This window comes from Oncorhynchus gorbuscha, linkage group LG06, assembly GCF_021184085.1.
Source record: "Oncorhynchus gorbuscha isolate QuinsamMale2020 ecotype Even-year linkage group LG06, OgorEven_v1.0, whole genome shotgun sequence".
NCBI classification, from domain to species: domain Eukaryota; kingdom Metazoa; phylum Chordata; class Actinopteri; order Salmoniformes; family Salmonidae; genus Oncorhynchus; species Oncorhynchus gorbuscha.
In genome coordinates, this window is record NC_060178.1 from 41,142,673 (window position 1) to 41,161,614 (window position 18,942).

Below are 18,942 nucleotides of genomic sequence, written 5' to 3' on the forward strand. Positions count from 1 at the left end.
CTACAACTCAAACAAGCTATGCTCAATAAGCAGTTGCAGGTCCGGTCTCATGGTTGATGTTCATACAGTTGGTATGGCTATAAGCTTGGTACACCTGTATTTGGGGAGATTCTCCCATTCTTCTCTGCAGATCCTCTCAAGCTCTGTCAGGTTGGCTGCACAGCTATTTTCAAGTTTCTCCAGAGATGTTTTATTGGGTTCAAGTCTGGGCTCTGGCTGGGCCACTCAAGGACATTAAGAGACTTGTCCCAAAGCCACTCCTGCGTTGTCTTGGCTGCGTGCTTAGGGTTGATGTACTGTTGGAAGGTGAACCTTCAACCCCCGTCTGAGGTCCTGAGTGCACTGGAGCAGATTTTCATCAAGGATCTCTCTGTACTTTGCTCTGTTCATCTTTCCCTCAACCCTGGCTAGTCTCCCATGCCCTACTGCTTAAAAACATCCCCACAGCATGATGCTTCCATCACCATGCTTCCCCATAGGGATAGTGCCAGGTTTCCTCCAGATGTGACACTTGCCATTCAGGCGAAAGAGTTCAATGTTGGTTTCATCAGACATGATAATCTTGTTCTCATGGTCTGAGAGTCCTTTAGGTGCCTTTTGGCAAACTCCAAGTGCCTTATAATGAGGAGAACTTCCGTCTGGCCACTCTACCATGAAGGCCTGATTGGTGGAGTGCTGCAGAGATGGTTGTCCTTCTGGAAGGTTCTCCTATCTCCACAGAGGAACTCTGGAGCTCTGTCAGAGTGACCATCGGGTTCTTGGTCACATCCCTGAGTAAGGCCCCCCTCCTCTGATTGCTCAGATCTTGGTGGTTCTAAACTTCTTCCATTTAAGAATGATGGAGGCCACTGTGTTCTTGGGTACCTTCAATGCTGAAGAAATGTTTTGGTACCCTTCCCCAGATCTGTGCTTTGACATAATCCTGTCTCGGAGCTCTACTGACAATTCCTTCAACCTCATGGCTTGTTTTTTGCTCTGACATACACTGTCAACTGTGGGACCTTATATAGACAGGTATGTGCCTTTCCAAATCATGTCCAATCAATTGAATTTACCACATGTGGACTCCAATCAAGTTGTAGACACATCTTAAGTATGATCAATGGAAACAGGACGCACCTGAGCTCAAATTCGAGTCTCATAGCAAACAATCTGAATCCAAGGCTTTGGGGAAGCAGTGAACCTTTACTGTGGGGACAACATCGTCGATGCATTTCCTATTGAAGCCGGTAACGGAGGTGGTTAGCTCATCAATGCTATTGGCTTAGTCCCGGAATATATTCTAGTCAGCACGAGCAAAGCTGTCCTGTAGCATAGCCTCCGATTCAGAGGACCATTTCTCAATGCAGCGCATCATGGGTACTTCCCCTTTGAGCTTCTGCTTGTAGACAGGAAGCAGAAGTATAGAGTCATGATATGATTTGCCAAAAGGGTGATGAGGAAAGGTCTTGTATGCTTGCTTGTGGCTAGAGTAGCATTGGTCTTTATCCCCCCTTGTGGCGTAGGAGTTGTTTTGATGGAAGTTGGGAATATGTGTCTTAAATGACTAGGCATTTAATGACAGGGAACTTAATGACTAGGAACTAACAAGGAAAGCAGCCTCTCATGGTTTCCTGCCTGTTTTTCTTATCCTGAGATTGAACATATACAGCAATCACGATAACAGCTGAAAACTCTCTCGGGGGTAGAAAGTTTGGCATTTGTCCATCAAGTATTCCAAGACAGGTGAGCAATGGGTAGAGACTTTGCGCTAGAGTCAGGACACCATTTACGGTTGATAAAGTGGCTTACACCTCCCCCTGTCAATTTTCCTGAATCCAATGTCCTGTCCGCTCGGAGAATGGAGAATCCATCGAGTTGGATTGCCATGGGGGCAAGGCCAAGTGTTTTTGGGACGGACAAGGCCCCTGACTGTTTTGATAGAGCCATAATATTTTGACTGCTGAGTGACAGAGGGACAAATTAGTGTGGTTTTTAAGGTAATGTTTTTGTTCGTAGATGTCATTTGTATAGATTTCATGTCAAAAGTATTTTTATTGTATTACCTTTTGTTAAAGTCAGTTTTATACATTTGAATGTCAGACAGCGTAATGTATTTGTTATCATAGTCAACACAGTTTTTTCCTTAAATATTGGATATCATTTTAGAATGTACATTCAGTGAAATGTTGCTGATACACCAACACCAAATGTGAAAAGAGATATAGGTCTTTACATTGATTATTGAAATTGACAAACTGTCTTTCCCTTCAATTGATTGTGATGACAACAAAACAATATTGGTCTAAGCTATTGTATTTGTTGTAGATGCAGTGCAATGGAATTGGTATACTGAACAGTCATAGCAAGTTGGATGTGTTTACAATATAACTCCTCTGTCAAGCTGAAGGTGTTTTTGGCACTGACATATTTAAAAAAAAATAGTTTTTAAAATTTCATAATTCACCATGAAAAGTGATGGCCATTAAATGTATCTTATTAGAGGGCTCTTAGAGGGCTCTTTTTACAAATGAAAAATGTGGAAAAATGTATCAGAGACCATCTTTGAATGCACAGTTGGATTTATTACAATTTGCGTGGACAATAATGTTGTAGGTTTCATCTCAGTGATGTGAAATTACATATTTTCTGGTATAAAAGTTACAGTATCTGCTCCACCAGAGCACTAAATGCACTGCTCAGAGCAGCGACAGGCCACATGGGCTTCTGCCTTCTCCATCAGGTCCACACTCTTCTCATAGATGCTGCTCAGACCTTCAGAGCGGTTCAGGTTGGAATCTGTAGTAGGAAAGAAAGTAAGAAATGAGGAACTGCATATCAGTATTTATTGGATACATCAGAACAGTATGGTGTCTTCAGTAAAACAGTTGTCCATTATAGACTCACCGACGGGCAGGCAGTGGAAACCGATGGTGATGGGGGTGGTCCTCACTGGGAGGCATCCAGGCAGACAGCGCAGCACAGGCTCAACAGAGTAGCATTTGGACTCCCTGTCATCAACAATCACCTGCTTGTCCAGCTTCACAGACTCGAGCTTCATGAGACATTCTGACATAGAGAGGTACAGCAATAATATGTTAACTAAATTAACTGACATTTGTAATGCAGCATAAGCGGTAGGCTAAGACTTACCAGACGCAGCACGGCAGCTATCAGAAGCAAGCACCCAGGAATGGGCAAAGCTGACTGAGCTCTTGGTCAGGCGGCCACTGGGTGTACGGTACTCCTGTCTGTCTTCGCCATCAGCCTTTCCACAGAGTCCACAAGTCTGTCCCTTCATCCAGTCCACAACTTTAATCTGAGTGCCAAAATCACACAACAACTTAGAACAACTGTATCTTATGTATTAGTACCCTTTAAACAAGTAATACGCTATTCATACATTTAATGATACAGTATTATTGATATCATGACATAAGATTCCAATCACCTTCCATGAGTACTTATCAAAGTAAACTTTTTGGAGACCATGGCTTGGGGCATAGAGAGACACACCTTCACCCTTCTGTTTGATCTTGATAGAACCTTAGGCAAGAAAATAAACAATGATGTAGTTTATGGATGAGGCCATTTTCTATTATCTTATTACTGCAGTACATTAGATTATTCTAGTTATTGTGATGTTGATAAATAAGGTTGAAGGAGCATGAGAAACCTGAGGGGTCCTCGTATGGGAGGTTGTCTTTGGAAATTTCCATTCCATTGACCTTCACTATCACATCATTGTCCTCAGGGTACAGGTCAACATCACTGGAAGTGTCAAAGATAACATTTCATACATTGTTATTGATGGAACTAAGAAATATATTTGTGTGAAAAGCAATTGTTTTCTAAAACAATACTCACATGTCAGAGATTTTCACATTGATGTGGTTTTGTTCAGATGTTTGATCCTTCTTCAGCAGAACCATGAATTTGAGCTCTATGGTGCAATCCTGAGCCAAAACTTGGTAGCAGGAGAGAGGCATGTTGATCTTGTACTTCCTGTTGTTGAATGTTGTCAATGTGTCTCCGACCATGCTACATTTAACTGGAAAACAATAGTGTTAATTTATACCTTCCTGTCCTTTTTAAAATTTGTACTGTGACATTGTTTTGTTTTTTAGTTTTTTAAATGTTTCTGCTTACCTGCGTTGACTTCAGAAAACAAGTAGTGGATTTGGTTAACAATGTTGTCATCAAAGGGAGAAAGATCAGTCATAGACTCAATGGGCAGAGAACAGGGGAGGTTCACACCCCGTTTATACAGTGTCATCTGTGATTTAGATACACAAATCAGAAACAGTCAACCAAGAAGAGAAGTCTGGAGAAATAAAACAGCAGAAAATGCTATTGTGGGAAAAACAATGTTCCTCACCTTGGGTGTTTTCAGAATGACATCCAGGGTCCTTTCAGATGTTGCAACCACAGTGCATTGAATCTGTTTCTCACTATTTTTGTCTTTTTGCATTGGAACCAAGTCGGCCAGGTAATATGGGATGTACCCAGGGATGAATTCAGACACGCTAGAAGAGAAAAGGTTACACAAATAAGAAGTTGTTCTTGATTTGTTCTGTAACATTATTCAGCTATCACTAGTAAATAACAAATGAGTAACCGTACATCCTAACATAGCGCCAAACAGCCTTGGGAACCTTGGGGAGTTTGTCCCAAGACAACCTCAGACGAACTGCAGGGCTTGGACCAACAAGACCAGTCTCAGCAGTGATGAAGGTGTTATAATCCTTGCACTCTGCACCCCAAGCAATCTTGGCCTAATTAGGAGAACAAAATAAAGTGTACATTTTTTTAGTATACCTTAGTTGTTATTGCTACCCACGGGACAACCTAAACATTAAAAAAACGATCAAAAAACGTATATTGTAGCACCATTTACAAGATGTTTGATCTTACAGTGACTTTGTGTTTGCTGAGCAGAACACCATCAGCACACAGTTTCCAGTTGTCGTTCTCATCAAGGGCAGCCATAATGATCTGCAGTCTGGAAGTAGCTTTGTTCAAGTAAGCAGTAACCTGGTATCCCTCTATCTTATGGTCAGCTCTCACTAAACGGAAGAGGATGATCACCTTAGGGGCAAGTTTATTGCCAAGGAATTTGTCCTGAGAAGAGAAACACATTTTAAATCTTAATTCATCTCTGCGCTCTCTCCCAATGGCACACAATGAAAGAGATGATAATCTTGACTCAAGTTATGATGGTGAAGTGTCACCTGCTTGTAGATGGCATGGAAGCTAGAGGCACTGCTCTTGCTTCTGGAGATGATATTGGAGGTGGCTTGAGAGTCCTGCAAACAAACAGCAAAACCCAGGGTATTTACGGAAAAACTTTTATACAAACATTTATTTTTGTCAACCATACCGTAGATGAAAATTCCTCAATATTGTACCTTGTGATTCTTTTTGAATTTGCGGTCGTTGGGGTCGTAAGGCTGGTCGGGGTCAGAAGGCTGGTCGGGGTCAGAAGGCTGGTCGGGGTCGTAAGGCTGGTCGGGGTCGTAAGGCTGGTCGGGGTCGTAAGGCTGGTCGGGGTCGTAAGGCTATTTGGGTTAAAATACCAATACATTCAATAAATTATCTTCACATTTTTAACATCAGGTCTGTGCCTTGTTTGTCAACTCCATAAATATCTGACTCAAAGAGTTTTGTGAGAAACGGTAGCCTTACCTCAGAGATGCGGGAGCTGGAGGAGCTGGAAGAGCTGCTGCTCTTTGATTTGTTGGATCTAGGGCGGGAACTACTAGAGCTGCTGGAACTAGAGCTGCTGGAACTAGAGGAATCTCTGGTGCCGTTCTTCAGATCAGGCACCAGAATTTTCTTGAGCTTCAACAGTACAGTTTTTCCCTCGGGAGCTTCCTCCTCTTCGTTCATGGTGATGACTTTGATAATCTTTTCTGCAGCCTTGGGTCCAACTTGCACTTCAAACTCCAGCCTCTCGATGGCGGGTTCAGATGCTGCTAAAAATGGAATGCATTATAAATAGCTAAACAAATTGTTTCATGTAATATGCTGAACTTGGCTTATTACCAAATGAATGCTTACATGGTTTCACAGAAATAAGGACTGAATGCTTTCCAATTATATTGTAGAAAAGAGTGTTTCTGATGAAGGCAGCACTGTCTGAGGCAAATTCAAAGCATGCTTTGACTCCAAGCCTTTCGACACAGATTGTCTCCTCAAGATGGACTACAATTGCCTTAATGATGGGCTTGAAGTTGGATGGCAAATCAGAAGAGAGGATCTCGGAAGATCTTGACTGAAAAAATGATATAAATTCACAAAATGTATCAAATGTCTGGAGTCTGTGGTTAATAATTTCTGATTGGCAATGCTTGTGGATTTAGTTTTGAACTATTTCATACAAACTCACCAAACTCATACAAACTCACCAAACTTCCAGCAAAAGAGGCAGCAGAGGCTGCAATCATAGATGTGAACTTATCCCTGGACTGCTGTGTGCTTCTTGCTACTCCTTGGGCAGGAATCAAGGGAGTTATTCTCTCGACTGGGACATCCTCCACATTTCTTGCCATAGCAAAGGTCTCAATGCTGTTTGAAAGAACAAAGATCTCAAGAAATCTGTAGTGTGGCAGCAGTGTTAAAAAAATATGAACTTAATGTAAACAGCTATTACATCCTCTTTTCTGACCAAGAAAAAGATTGCCCTTACTGTGCGACAGCAATATGCTCAGGAGGGGAAACAGGGAAAGCTTCAAACTTGAAGTAGCCATTAGCGATGTCAAGCTGTGCTGCAAATTTTGCAGGGACAATTGTGCGGACCTTAGCTCTTGCCATAATAGCAGCCTGGATGAATGCAGTGTTCACTCCCATCACAGCAAATGTATGCATGACAATGCTACAGGAAGAGGAGACATTTGTTAAATTTACCAAAATTTGTGGTATTAATGATGTCATCAGAAAATATTGGTCTTATACCTACCTTGGTCTAACTTCGGCGTGTAGCTCAATGTTTGTTTTCAATAGCTGGGCAGCATGGAAGGTTTCAGGCAGAGGAGGTGTCAGAGTGGCACGGACTATGAACATAAAGATAAAAGCACATTCATATGGGAGATCAGAGATCTAGCGAAGAACTACTAATTACTAAGCAAGAACTATTATGATATAGTTACCTTTGACGTATGCTTTAGCGACAGCAGCAGTGTAGTAACTGAGCTCCATGGGCAAACCAACAGCAGTGGGGAAGATGCGACGCACCTCTGCAGCCAGCAGGGGCTTAACATACTGGAAAGTTGCTCCAGCCAACAGTGCCTTCAAGGCATTTTTTCCCAAAGCTCGTGCAGAAGGACTGTTGGCAAGCTGTGGGATATTATTAGGTTTAGCTGTTTTGTCCCTCAACTGTGAATGTTTTATGAATACTTTTGGAGACTATTAAGTTATATCATCTGTTGTACCTGAAGTGCCTGATCGATCATGGACTTGTCGATGTTGGCAAAGGCAATTTCCTGTCCAAAGAACTTCACATATATGGAGGCTAGGGGCTTTCTTGTGGCTAGGGACCTCCAGTCAGACAGCTGTGGATAGATGAGTAAAGCAAACCTGATTGATCAATTTCATTTTAAAAATCCACAGGGATTGAAGCAATTTAAGATAAATGTGTAACGTAGTGATCGTTGATACTTACAGCCTTAATGACACGCCTCATCTTGGTGATCCTGTCAGCATTTTCAGGAGCTGGAGGTAATTTCAGAAGAGCCTCCTGGATTCCCTCAGTTCTCACTCCAACCTAAGGGGCAAACATTAAGCTTGGACAGTTAAAAAGTGTTTTAAATGTTCTCAATCATCATTTCAAGGAAATTTGAAAAAAAGCCTTTACCTCAAGAACATCAGCAGCTGCTCCAGCAAAGTAGGTGCGAGCTTTGGCCACGACAGTTCTGGGGAAAAGGGTGGCAGCATCGTTGATGTAGAAAGCACTGGCAGCAGCACCAATCCTCTGGGGATCTTTAAAATGGGGAAAAATGACTGTTAGTGATTGACTATGTTGATGTTTACTGAATGATGCTAATGGGCCAGTCGTTGCAAGCCAAGGAAGATAAGAGGAGGACCTTACTGGAATAGGCATCCAGGTGGATGGCTTGACTGAAGTGGCAGCTCAATCTTCTAAATTTGGTGCTGAGCATCTTGACAGCAACATTGCAGGCAGCAGCACTAAAATGAAGGAATAGCACATATGTTATTAAATCTGATTCCATAGATATTGAGAGAGATGTAATGACATGTAAAGGTGAAAGAGTGCTCTTACACTGAGGCAAAGTCAGGGGCGGTGCTCCTGGTCAGGGACTTCATGTGAGAGTAGGTGAAGCTAGCCACCTGCAGATTTTTCTCTGTTTTCAGAATGCTAGCTAAAGTAATCACCAGGCCCATTGGGGGCTTTGTCTCGAACAGAACAATGCAGGCAAGCATGCGGAGCTCTGGGTGGAGAGCCTTGTCCATGAACAACTGCACAGCAACTTCCTGGACCTATTTCACAACAATAATGCAGAGATTTGAATGGACTTTGCCAATGAGAATGATGATGTTGTCATTTGCAATTTAATGGAGGGACTGTACTCACCATTCTAGGCTCCCTCTTAGCAATGTTCCTCAGGGCCAAGACTGCATCTGCCTGGACTCTCAGGGGCAGAGCAGCAGCTGCAGTTCCAAACACGGGCAGGAGCTTTGTGATTGGTTTAATGCTAGCAGGATGGCCAGCATTACCCAGAGCTTTAAGAACCATGGAGAGTTCCTCAAATTTGCTATTAGCAACAGCCTGAACAGCAAGTTCGTGGATGGGCTGTGGGAAGACATGTACAGTAGGCATGTTTGAATAACCTCAATCAGTAGATCATCATATACATGAAATGACATCTACCTATTTGAAGAGTATCCCCCTAGCACTGACTTTGCTGATAAATCTTTTTTCGAGGGAAATGTACCTGATACGATTGTGATATGTTGCTATCTCACCCATCTATCGTAAGAGCATCTGTTAAGTGACTCAAATATAAATGATTATAGGAAAATACATCCAGTTTACCTTCACAAGTTCAGCGGGGCAGTTGGGATATTCAACACAGTATTTGGAAACCATGGTACCATAACCAAGCATGGCGATCTCACGTAGAACTGGGTGTGTCTGAATCTTGTGGTTGAAAGCCAGGCTCTGGTGGTGAAAAAGGTATTGTTTTGAGCCATCTTTATATAATTTCTTACAAAATATTGAAGAGATAGGACAGTGTAGAAGGAGTAAAGTGGGTCCAGGATTCACAACCAGACGGTTGTGAGCACATATGTGACCAGCTTCAAAAAACTAGGCATATGTCGCACATCAGTACTTCATAGGAGAGGCATTTGCAGTTTATTCTTTCAGAAATGCCTCCTGCAACATGTGAACTGTCATGTGCCTTCATAACAAACTTGTATGCCATCTGTAAATATGAATACAATTGTTAAATTAGGAGCCTCATTGGTTTAGCCATGGAAAATACCTTCCCGCTAGCCATGATTGGCTGAGATAATGAATGGACTAATGAATGGGCTGGACATGCCGAGAGATGAGTTTGTGTTGGTCTGCTATTTAGCACACTTCTGTCTATAACATGAGCTGCTCGGTATGTGTCAATAATCCTTGCTACAGTGGCTTTTTTGACAGATATAATGCTAGCTATGGAGATCTGCAAATGTGTTGCTACTGCGCTCAAAACATTGTTGCCCAGAATTTATTAGGTGCTATTGACAAAGATTAGCGGGGAACAGTTGTGATGGACTACTTTCTGCACCCAGTCAGTGTGAACCGAAGTGACTTGACACAACAACGGGCCCAACAAGCTGTAGCTTGCTACAAACCAAATAGAAAAGACACACTGCCATGAAGTGTTCATCCATGTATACTGGTAAGAGTGTAGCTACATTCTCAGATATTACAAGTTTCAAATTTGGTCAGAAAGTCATTTTCATTGCAAGTTCAAGCATACTGTTAGCTAGCTAGCAAATGTTAGCTTGCTGGCTTGCTAGCTAACGGCACGTGTATGATCTCTTTAGTAATATTATTTGTATCTCAGAAAGCCACTTGTAATTGCTGATTACGGCCATCGATTGTATTTCATGAACATCTGTACATGTCCAGACAATAGTAACCATCCACTTAGCAACATGTGGCTGGGGGTGGTTATATAATTTATTTCACATGACCCATCAGTTTTGGACAAGTGTCTGGGTAAGCATAATGTATAATTATAAAATAATTATAAAATATTTTTATCCGGACACTTTCAAAGTCAGATTAGGTTATAGGCCAAGGACTAAATAAAGTGTATTTTTACCTGGAGTTTTCCCTATTTTAGGCTACTACTTTCACCACTTTTAGTCTTCAAATGTTTGGTTGTTTACTACACTACCTTATTCACTCTGTTTAGCTCATGGTCTCACATGTGAATCCTTAAAGAGATGGGTGGGGCTAGGGCTTTAGAGGGTGTGAACGATGCCGAATAGGTTTAAACGCAGAAGCTCTCCAGCAGTTGTAGGAAAAAATTCAAGGGACATTTTCTCAAAAGTGAGGTTACAAGTAGACCAACTTTCAAAGCAAAATTACTTTCGCATTGTTCCTCAACTGTGGTGTATGATATACCGTTTTGTAGATCTGAGTCTCTACTTTAAATTAAAAAAACACCAAATGTTGCTACATAAAACTGAATCGAGGCGCTGGGTCACATATGTGTTGAAGGTAGTGGTGTTAACCACTAGACCACCACATGCTACAATTTTTAGTCATCTTATTGAGGAAATCTATAAGAATGCTTAAACATCATTTAAAGGTTTACTTACTTCAACAAGCTTGACAGTCTCCAGATCAGCAGCCACCATATGCACAGCGGCAACCAGAGCCTGAGCAGCCTCAAAAATAGTGATGTCACCAGCCAAAAACTTCTCCTTGATGAATCTCACAGCCACTGAACTTCCGATGGAGGGGACAGCATCCAGGATCCAGTGTCTGAAAAAAAAGGGTTTCTGTCATCGTGTCTTTGTTTGAGCAATTGAGCATGATTTCTTTTTTACCTGTAAGCTGGTTTGGCCTTGAACTCAGCCCAGATGGCATTAATAGTCTCAGAGCTTGCCATGCGCAGGAGCTGAATAAACTGTAGAAACTTAAGAGGAGCATCTTCATGGACCGGTGCCGTGTTGTATGTGACCAGATGATTCAGGATCTTCACAGCCTAAACAATTATAATGAAGTGCTTGTATTAAACCTTTGTTATCTGTGGCTTTACATATTGTCAGGCTTTATGTATCAAATAATAGATAGAGCCATTGAGTCACTGTACCTGAGCACGTGCGTTGCTGATCTTAAGGAGCTGAATGGGCATCTGGAGAATCTCAGTGGCAAACTCATACCGGATGGATCCACGGTGAACATAATTTGCATCGGGGAGAATAATTGGAGCCTTCTTGATCTCAACGAAAGTCAACATTTGTCTGTGAAAGGTAGTTCATGGGAAACATTTAAACCTATAAGCTTAATAAAATGAAAATGTTTTCCTTTTGTACCACAAATCAGTCAACATACTTTGCTTCCATTTGGGCAGCTCCTGACATCTCATTGAATGGTGTGAACTGATGGAGCTCAGTAACAGTGGCCTCCAAGATCAGAGCACCATTGTCAGCGGGCTTCATGTGGTATTTGTAAGTGGCAGCTCCCATCAGGGCCTCCCCTCTCTGTTTAGACAAAACACAGAGTTGTATTGTCATGTGAAGTGTTTCTGGTTATGTTTTTCCAACCCCCAAAATAGATACTTATGCTCATACCTGCCGGCACTCTACACACTTCTCTGTGTAAGCCAGACCAAAGTCCTTCATGATTCTCTGCTGGCAGTTATTGAGATCCTTGCTCTTGGTCAAATGGATGTGCTCTGCCTTGGCATCTTCCCTGATCACATAGTGGGTCTTGCACACTCCCTGAGCTCCAGCCTAACACAAAAGAGAGCATGAGTGAGGAACTCAAACATTGCTTACTGAAACATGTTTTGCATCTATATATGAACATATACAAGTATTACCTCCTGCAACTCATAGACGTTTTGTGTCTTCTTGATGTTGAGCTGAAGAATGTTCAGGATACCTCTATGGACATTCAGCACTGTTTCAGAGACAGCAGTGGGGGCAAATACCTTACCCACAACACCCTTGGCATACTCAAACTTGATGGGAATCGAGAACTGAGCAGCCAAGGCTGAAGTGAGTTTTGCAGATGGGACGAAAGGATCGTTGGGCCACACACCACTGTACTCAAAGATCTCAGGGTTCACAAGCTACAAGAAGATATCAATTGATGTATCAGTCAATGTAATGGACATCACATTAAGATATTGTTTGTGTGGGAACTTCATGTATAATAAATACCTTCAGCAAGTAGGTATTCTCTGCAACTGCACTGATAAGAACTTTGCTGATTACTTTTACTCCAGCTCTAGCCAGACCCTCCTCAGGCAGACCACCCAGGAGCAGTGCCTCATACTTGTACACATAGGTCTTACTGGCAGCAAAATCAGGGGCTGTAATAACAATCAAAACATATTTGATGATCTTGTGATCTGAGAAGTGGTTTTACATAATTTATTCAACTAGAAGAAAATGTAGAAGTGAAACCACCTAATAAACATAAGTAAAAATCCATAATAATAATACGTACTTACCAAAGTTAACAGATTGACTCGCTACAAGATAAAACAAAAATTATTGTCACAATATGTTACTGAATGTTTTTCCAAAAATGTCATAGATACAGAATTGTACATTTCAATATTTATATAACTTAGTTATATTTACAAGAAGTTAGTTATAATATCTACACTAGAATAAGACAGAAAAACTGTACTTACCCACAAGGGCTAGAGTCAGTGCAAGTACTACTGCTCTCATGGCCAGTGTGATGTGAGGAACAACAGTCCCAGTCCGCCTTTTAAAGAAGTGCTCTATCGACAAAAACAATCGTAACAAAATATATAATTAACTAATGTTTCATAATTTGAGTTCAGTATGTGCTCATAATAAAGCCTGTTGAGTTGGTTATCACTAGTTCTGAGGTGGCCACATACACCCGTAGGTTAGGTTAACCTGCCCCACTGCCATTTAGCCCTTTACAGGTCAATGTCCATCTAAGTCAGTTCTTTAATGAAAATTATCTGGAGAATCACGTGTTGTTTTATCCAACAAGTTATGTGTACCTTCATTTTTCTTTAAATATTACATTAGTTATTTTTCTCTATTTATCTGATAGAGTGCATCCAATTTGTTGAGTAGAGTTTTGGAGGCTATTTTGTAAATGACATCGCCGAAGTTGAGGATCGGTAGGATGGTCAGTTTTACGAGGGTGTGTTTGGCAGCATGAGTGAAAGATGCTTTGTTGTGAAATAGGAAGCCGATTCTAGATTTAATTTTGGATTGGAGATGTTTAATGTGAGTCTGGAAGGAGAGTTTACAGTCTAACCAGACACCTAGGTATTTGTAGTTGTCCACATATTCTAAGTCAGAACTGTCCAGAGTAGTGATGCTGTGCGGGCAGCGATCAGTTGAAAAGCATGCATTTGGTTTAACTTGCATTTAAGAGCAGTTGGAGGCCACGGAAGGAGAGTTGTATGGCATTGAAGCTCGTCTGGAGGTTAGTTAACGCAGTGTCAAAAAAGAGGGGCCAAAGGTATACAGAATGGTGTCGTCTGTGTAGAGATGGACCAAAGAATCACCAGCAGCAAGTCCGACATCATTGATGTATACAGAGAAGAGAGTCGGCCCTAGATTTGAACCCTGTGGCACCCCCATAGAGACTGCCAGAGGTCTGGACAACAAGCCCTCCGATTTGACACACTGAACTCTATCAGAGAAGTAGTTGGTGAACCAAGCAAGGCACTCATTTAAGAAACCAAGGCTGTTGAGCTATATCCTTCCTGTTTGGCCCTGTCTGGGGGTGTCCTCGGATGGGGCCACAGTGGCTCCTGACCCCTCCTGTCTCAGCCTCCAGTATTTATGCTGCAGTAGTTTATGTGTCGGGTGGCCATGTTCTGTTATAATCTCCACCCGGCACAGCCAAAAGAGGACTGGCCACCCCATATAGCCTGGTTCCTCTCTAGGTTTCTTCCTAGGTTTTGGCCTTTCTAGGGAGTTTTTCCTAGCCGCCGTGCTTCTACACCTGCATTGCTTGATGTTTGGGGTTTTAGGCTCGGTTTCTGTACAGCACTGTGAGATATCAGCTGATGTACGAAGGGCTATATAAATACATTTGATTTGATTCTGCCAATAAGAATGTTGTGATTGACAGAGTCGAAAGCCTTAGCCAGGTCGATGAATACGGCTGCACAGTAATGTCTCTTATCGATGGCGGTTATGGTACCGTTTAGGACCTTGAGCGTGGCTGAGGAACACCCATGACCAGCTCTGAAACCAGATTGCATAGTGGATTGGGGATGCTTTAATAGTGTTATGCCCAGTCCTCAACCCTGATTGGTTTACATTCAAATTACATGTATTTGGAAAAAAAGGAGCAAAGTTGTACATTTGCCAAGAATTCTAGAATCTTGTCTAGACAAGGAAGCCTTGAAAAGGGGAGATAATTGTTAAGATCACTACTATCCCCGCCCCTATGGAGTGGTAGCACAAGAGCTGATTTCCATACTTTTGGAATACTGTCTTTCTTGATAATGTTTAATAAAACATTTTAGGTTATTGAGCCAACAATGATGGGCGCTGCACACTTAAGCAGCCCGGGATCCAAGTGGTTACCCCCTGTGGATTTATTGTTGTCTATTGCTGGCAAAGCATCCAGGGCTTTTTTTGTAAATAGCCTAAAAGAAAAGCTTTGACTATAATTTCTTGGATCATTCAGCAAGTGTCCCCTATCAACATTCAGCCTAATATCATTGTGAATAGGCTTAGAAGTTCTTTCAAAGAGAGCCCGAAATAAAATGGTGATTAAATGCATCACTGGTGACATTTGTTCTGTAATGAGGCCAGTGTCTAAATTAATTTGTTGTGGCAGACAGGAGGAAGAAGATCTCTTTAGGGATTTGACAGTTTTCCAAAATGATACACAATGATTCCTCTGTTGCTTGAAATCTTGCCAGTCCAGGCCTAAGCCTCTGTTCCTGGCCTTGGCCCAAGCATCATCTCTATTATCCCTATTATGAATGACTTCTATAATAATAATAATTTTGGAATGTACCAGGCATTCATCCACCTTTAACCCTTTTTTTACGGTAGCTGTAACGCCCGGGGTCGTTTGGAGAACACACACTTCTCAGCCTTGACGTATTGGTCACGCTCCAGCAGTCTACAAAGCACCTTGCGTCGATATAGACAACCACGCCCTGCCCGTGCAGGTCCCTGAGAATCTCCTCTACAAAGGATTGAAAGACGGCTGGAGCATTCTATAACCCAAACCGCATGACAAGGTACTCATAGTGGCCCGATGTGGTACTAAACTCTGTTTTCCACTCGTCTCAATCCCGAATACGCACCAGACTATACGCGCTCCTGAGATCCAGTTTTGTGAAAAACTGTGCTCCGTGAAATGATTCCACCGACGTAGCGATGAGAGGTAGTGGGTAACTAAACCCCACTGTGATGGCATTTAGACCTCTATAATCAATGCACGGACGGAGAGCTCCCTCCTTTTTCTTCACAAAAAAAGAAACTCGAGGAGACGGGTGGGATGGAGGGCCGAATGTACCCCTGCCCCAGAGATTCCGTGACATATGTCTCCATAGTCAACGTCTCCACCTGGGACAATGGGTACACGTGACTCTTGGGAAGCGCAGTGTTTACCTGGAGATTTATCGCACAATTCCCCTGTCGATGAGGTGGTAATTTATTCGCTCTCTTCTTACTGAAAGCGATTGCCAAATCGGCATATTCCAGAGGGATGCGCACCGTGGAACTCTGGTCTGGACTCTCCACCGACGTGGCACCGATGGAAACCTTCCAGAACACTGGAGTAAAGCAGAACCCCTTGTCTCCACCAAATCTTAAGATAGTGACTAGCCAGCCAGGGAATCCCTAGCACCACTGGAAACGCAGGCGAATCGATAATGAACAGATTAATTTGCTCCCTATGATTCCCCTGCGTCACCATGTCCAGTGGAACCGTGGCCTCCCTGATCAACCCTGACCCTAACAGCCGGCTGTCTAGGGAGTGCACGGGGAAGGGAGACTCTATCGGAACGAGCGGAACACCCAGCTTGATGGCGAGTCCGCGATCCATAAAGTTCCCAGCTGCACCTGAATCGACTAGCGCCTTATGCTGGGAAGGGGGGAAAAATCAAGGAAAAAAATCAAGACAAACATGTGACCAACAGGGGGTTCTGGGTGAGTGTGGTGCTGACTCACCTTTGGTGACCGAGAAGCGTTCCACCTGCCCTCTCGACTCCCAGACGGGCCCCCCCGACACCGATCGGCCATGTGTCCTCTCAACCGCAGCTGGTGCAGGGGGAGCCTCTTCCTCCGGTACCCCTCGGCACGGCACCCCTAACTCCATAGGAATGGGAGCGGTGGCGCTGGGTGGTGGAACGAACAGGACACTCTCCGAACGCCCGCAGGCAGCCAGCAGATTGTCCAGCCGGATAGACATGTCGATGAGTTCATCAAGGGAGAGAGCGGTGTCAAAACACACTAGCTCCCTGCGGACGTCCTCCCGGAGACTACACCGGTAGTGGTCTATCAGGGCCCTGTCGTTCCACCCAGGCCCAGCGGCCAAGGTCCGGAACTCCAAAGCGTAATCCTGTGCACTCCTCTTCTCCTGCCTAAGGTGGAACAGTCGCTCACCCGCCGGGTGAATTCCGGGTAGTGCTCCTTCACCGAGTCTGGGCCATTCCAGACCGCGTTCACCCACTCCAGAGCATGACCCGCCAGGCAGGAGATGAGGACACTCACCCTCTCCGCTCCCGAGGGAGTGGCCCTCACGGTCGCCAGGTACAGTTCCAGTTGAAGCAGGAACCCCTGACACCCCGCCGCCGCTCCATCATAGTTCCTCGGGAGCGCAAGACGGAGAGCGCTGGAGCCAGAGGGGGAGGGAGGAGAAGGGGGATCCAGAGCTGGAGGAACCGAAGGTGGAGAGAGGAGACCACTCCTCTCCCATCGGTCCATTCTCTCCATCATCTAGTCCATCGCGGACCTATCCGATGGAGGACGGAGGTATGGTGGAGGACACGTTCCTCCATCGATGGGAGGGAGTTGGCAGCTGCTCCCGCTGACTCCATTCTTTAATGGTGCGGGATTCTGTAACACCCGGGGTGTAGTGGAGGAAGAAGCCAGGCGAAGGAAGCAGAGAGTTCAGGGTCGCTCTACTTTATTTGCAACATGTACACTGAAAACAAACCCGCGCAACCAGCAGGCGGGCCGGCTGGTAAATAAAGCCCAACCAATTATCCTAAACTAAACACAGGTGAAACTAATAAACAGAAATGGGGGGAAAGGGATCAGTGGCAGCTAGTAGGCCAGTGACGACGACCGCCGAGCGCCACCCAAACAGGAGGGGGAGTCACCTTCGGTAGATCCTCTCAAGCTCTGTCAGGTTGGCTGCACAGCTATTTTCAAGTTTCTCCAGAGTTGTTTTATTGGGTTCAAGTCTGGGCTCTGGCTGGTTCACTCAAGGACATTAAGAGACTTGTCCCGAAGCCACTCCTGTTGTAACGTTTTTCTTTAGGTGAAGTAGAGGCGGACCAAAATGCAGCGTGGTTTCTTTGATTCATGTTTAATAACAAAAGATAAACACGCACACTACAAAAACAATAAACGTGGAAAACCAAAAACAGCCCTATCTTTTTTTATTTTTATTTTTTTATAAAAAATTATTTATTATATTCAATACCATTCATTCTTTACAACTCATAATTTACATACATACTCAAGTAATGGAATTTTAATTAAACTAATTAAACTAAACATAAACCCCAAACAAAACCTCAGGGGAGCATCTTCCCTCCCCGTCACCCTACAAAATACCTTTCCCTATCTCCCAGTCCCTAATCTATCCCCTTACAAATCTAAATGACACCCAGCCCTAAACCCCCCTTCCACCTCTCCCGAGCAGCATGCTGCCCCCACTTCCTCTCCTCCCTCTTCATCCTCCCCCTCAAATCTCCTTCCACCCTCCTCACTATCCCTTCTACCCCCCAATCTCTCCCTGTCTTCACCATGTTCTGCCTTGCTTCCCACAGCCCCCGTTTAAAGAGACTCATGAGAAGCCAGAGCAGAAACCTGTCCCTATCCGTCCCTCTCGCTCTCCCTACACCCCTCTCTAACCTGGCCCACGTCAATACAAAATCCCCCTTTACCAAACCTAACAACACCCGTGCCCTAGCCCAAACTACTCCGGCAAAGGCACAGTCCCAAAAGACATGGCGCACAGTCTCCTCCCTGCCGCAAGAGGATCTTGGAAAGGTGGGGGATTGCACCAAACTATACCGGTACAAGATGGAACGTACCGGCAAGCACTTATGGAGGCTCAACCAATTCAGGTCCTTGAGCCTGTTGTCCAGACCCCGCGCCTGCACTCCCTCCCAGACCACTTCCGAGATGCCCACTACAGGCGCCGGACTCCCTGCCTTTCTGACCTCCTCGTACAGGTGCCTGTGATCTAAACCTACTCGGGCAACTTCAACCTCAGGGTGCGCACGCAGCCACTTGGCCGCATGACCAAAGTGCCACGGCAGCTGTTCCGCCCGAGGACCCGTGTTAGACCACACCATTATGCTTCTCGCCTGATACGAGAAGAACACCCGCAGGAGGTAACCGGTGTATCACTGCCTGAGCAAGCTCCGTTAACAAGAAAGAAACAACAATTGTGTCCAGCTTGAGGGGGAAATGTGGTACCCCCTACCTCCCTCCCCGATGGGACAGATCATGCGTGCCCTGGCGACCCACTCGCACCTGCCACTCCACATAAACTGAAACACAAGACTCACA

The 18,942-nt window shown here is 44.1% G+C and overlaps 1 protein-coding gene across 1 annotated transcript; it reads right to left on the reverse strand.

Moving 5' to 3' along the window:
• Window positions 1-2,635: 2,635 nt before the first annotated feature.
• LOC124037974 (vitellogenin) lies at window positions 2,636-12,909 on the reverse strand. The gene is made up of 34 exons (XM_046353295.1): window positions 12,870-12,909; window positions 12,684-12,704; window positions 12,391-12,542; window positions 12,048-12,299; window positions 11,797-11,958; window positions 11,558-11,706; window positions 11,316-11,466; window positions 11,050-11,207; window positions 10,819-10,984; window positions 9,032-9,157; window positions 8,570-8,788; window positions 8,258-8,475; window positions 8,066-8,163; window positions 7,832-7,956; window positions 7,640-7,741; window positions 7,410-7,529; window positions 7,128-7,314; window positions 6,938-7,031; window positions 6,668-6,853; window positions 6,387-6,546; window positions 6,040-6,253; window positions 5,665-5,951; window positions 5,388-5,447; window positions 5,211-5,285; window positions 4,894-5,100; window positions 4,603-4,754; window positions 4,358-4,505; window positions 4,129-4,255; window positions 3,847-4,030; window positions 3,656-3,750; window positions 3,431-3,525; window positions 3,133-3,298; window positions 2,887-3,048; window positions 2,636-2,778 (listed from the first exon to the last, which is right to left on the reverse strand). Exons 1-34 carry the CDS (start codon window positions 12,907-12,909, stop codon window positions 2,666-2,668), a joined length of 4,971 nt encoding a protein of 1,656 aa, XP_046209251.1. The 3' UTR covers window positions 2,636-2,665.
• Between the last annotated feature and the right edge of the window lie 6,033 nt (window positions 12,910-18,942).

Bases quoted from the DNA above. Each gene is read 5' to 3' on its own strand.
- LOC124037974 (XM_046353295.1), bottom strand. From the start codon at position 12,909: ATGAGAGCAGTAGTACTTGCACTGACTCTAGCCCTTGTGG. The intron at 7,957-8,065 runs GTAAGGTCCTCC...CCCATTTTAAAG, and splicing joins CCACCTGGATGCCTATTCCA to ATCCCCAGAGGATTGGTGCT. The intron at 3,299-3,430 runs GTGATTGGAATC...TTTGGCACTCAG, and splicing joins TTGATAAGTACTCATGGAAG to ATTAAAGTTGTGGACTGGAT.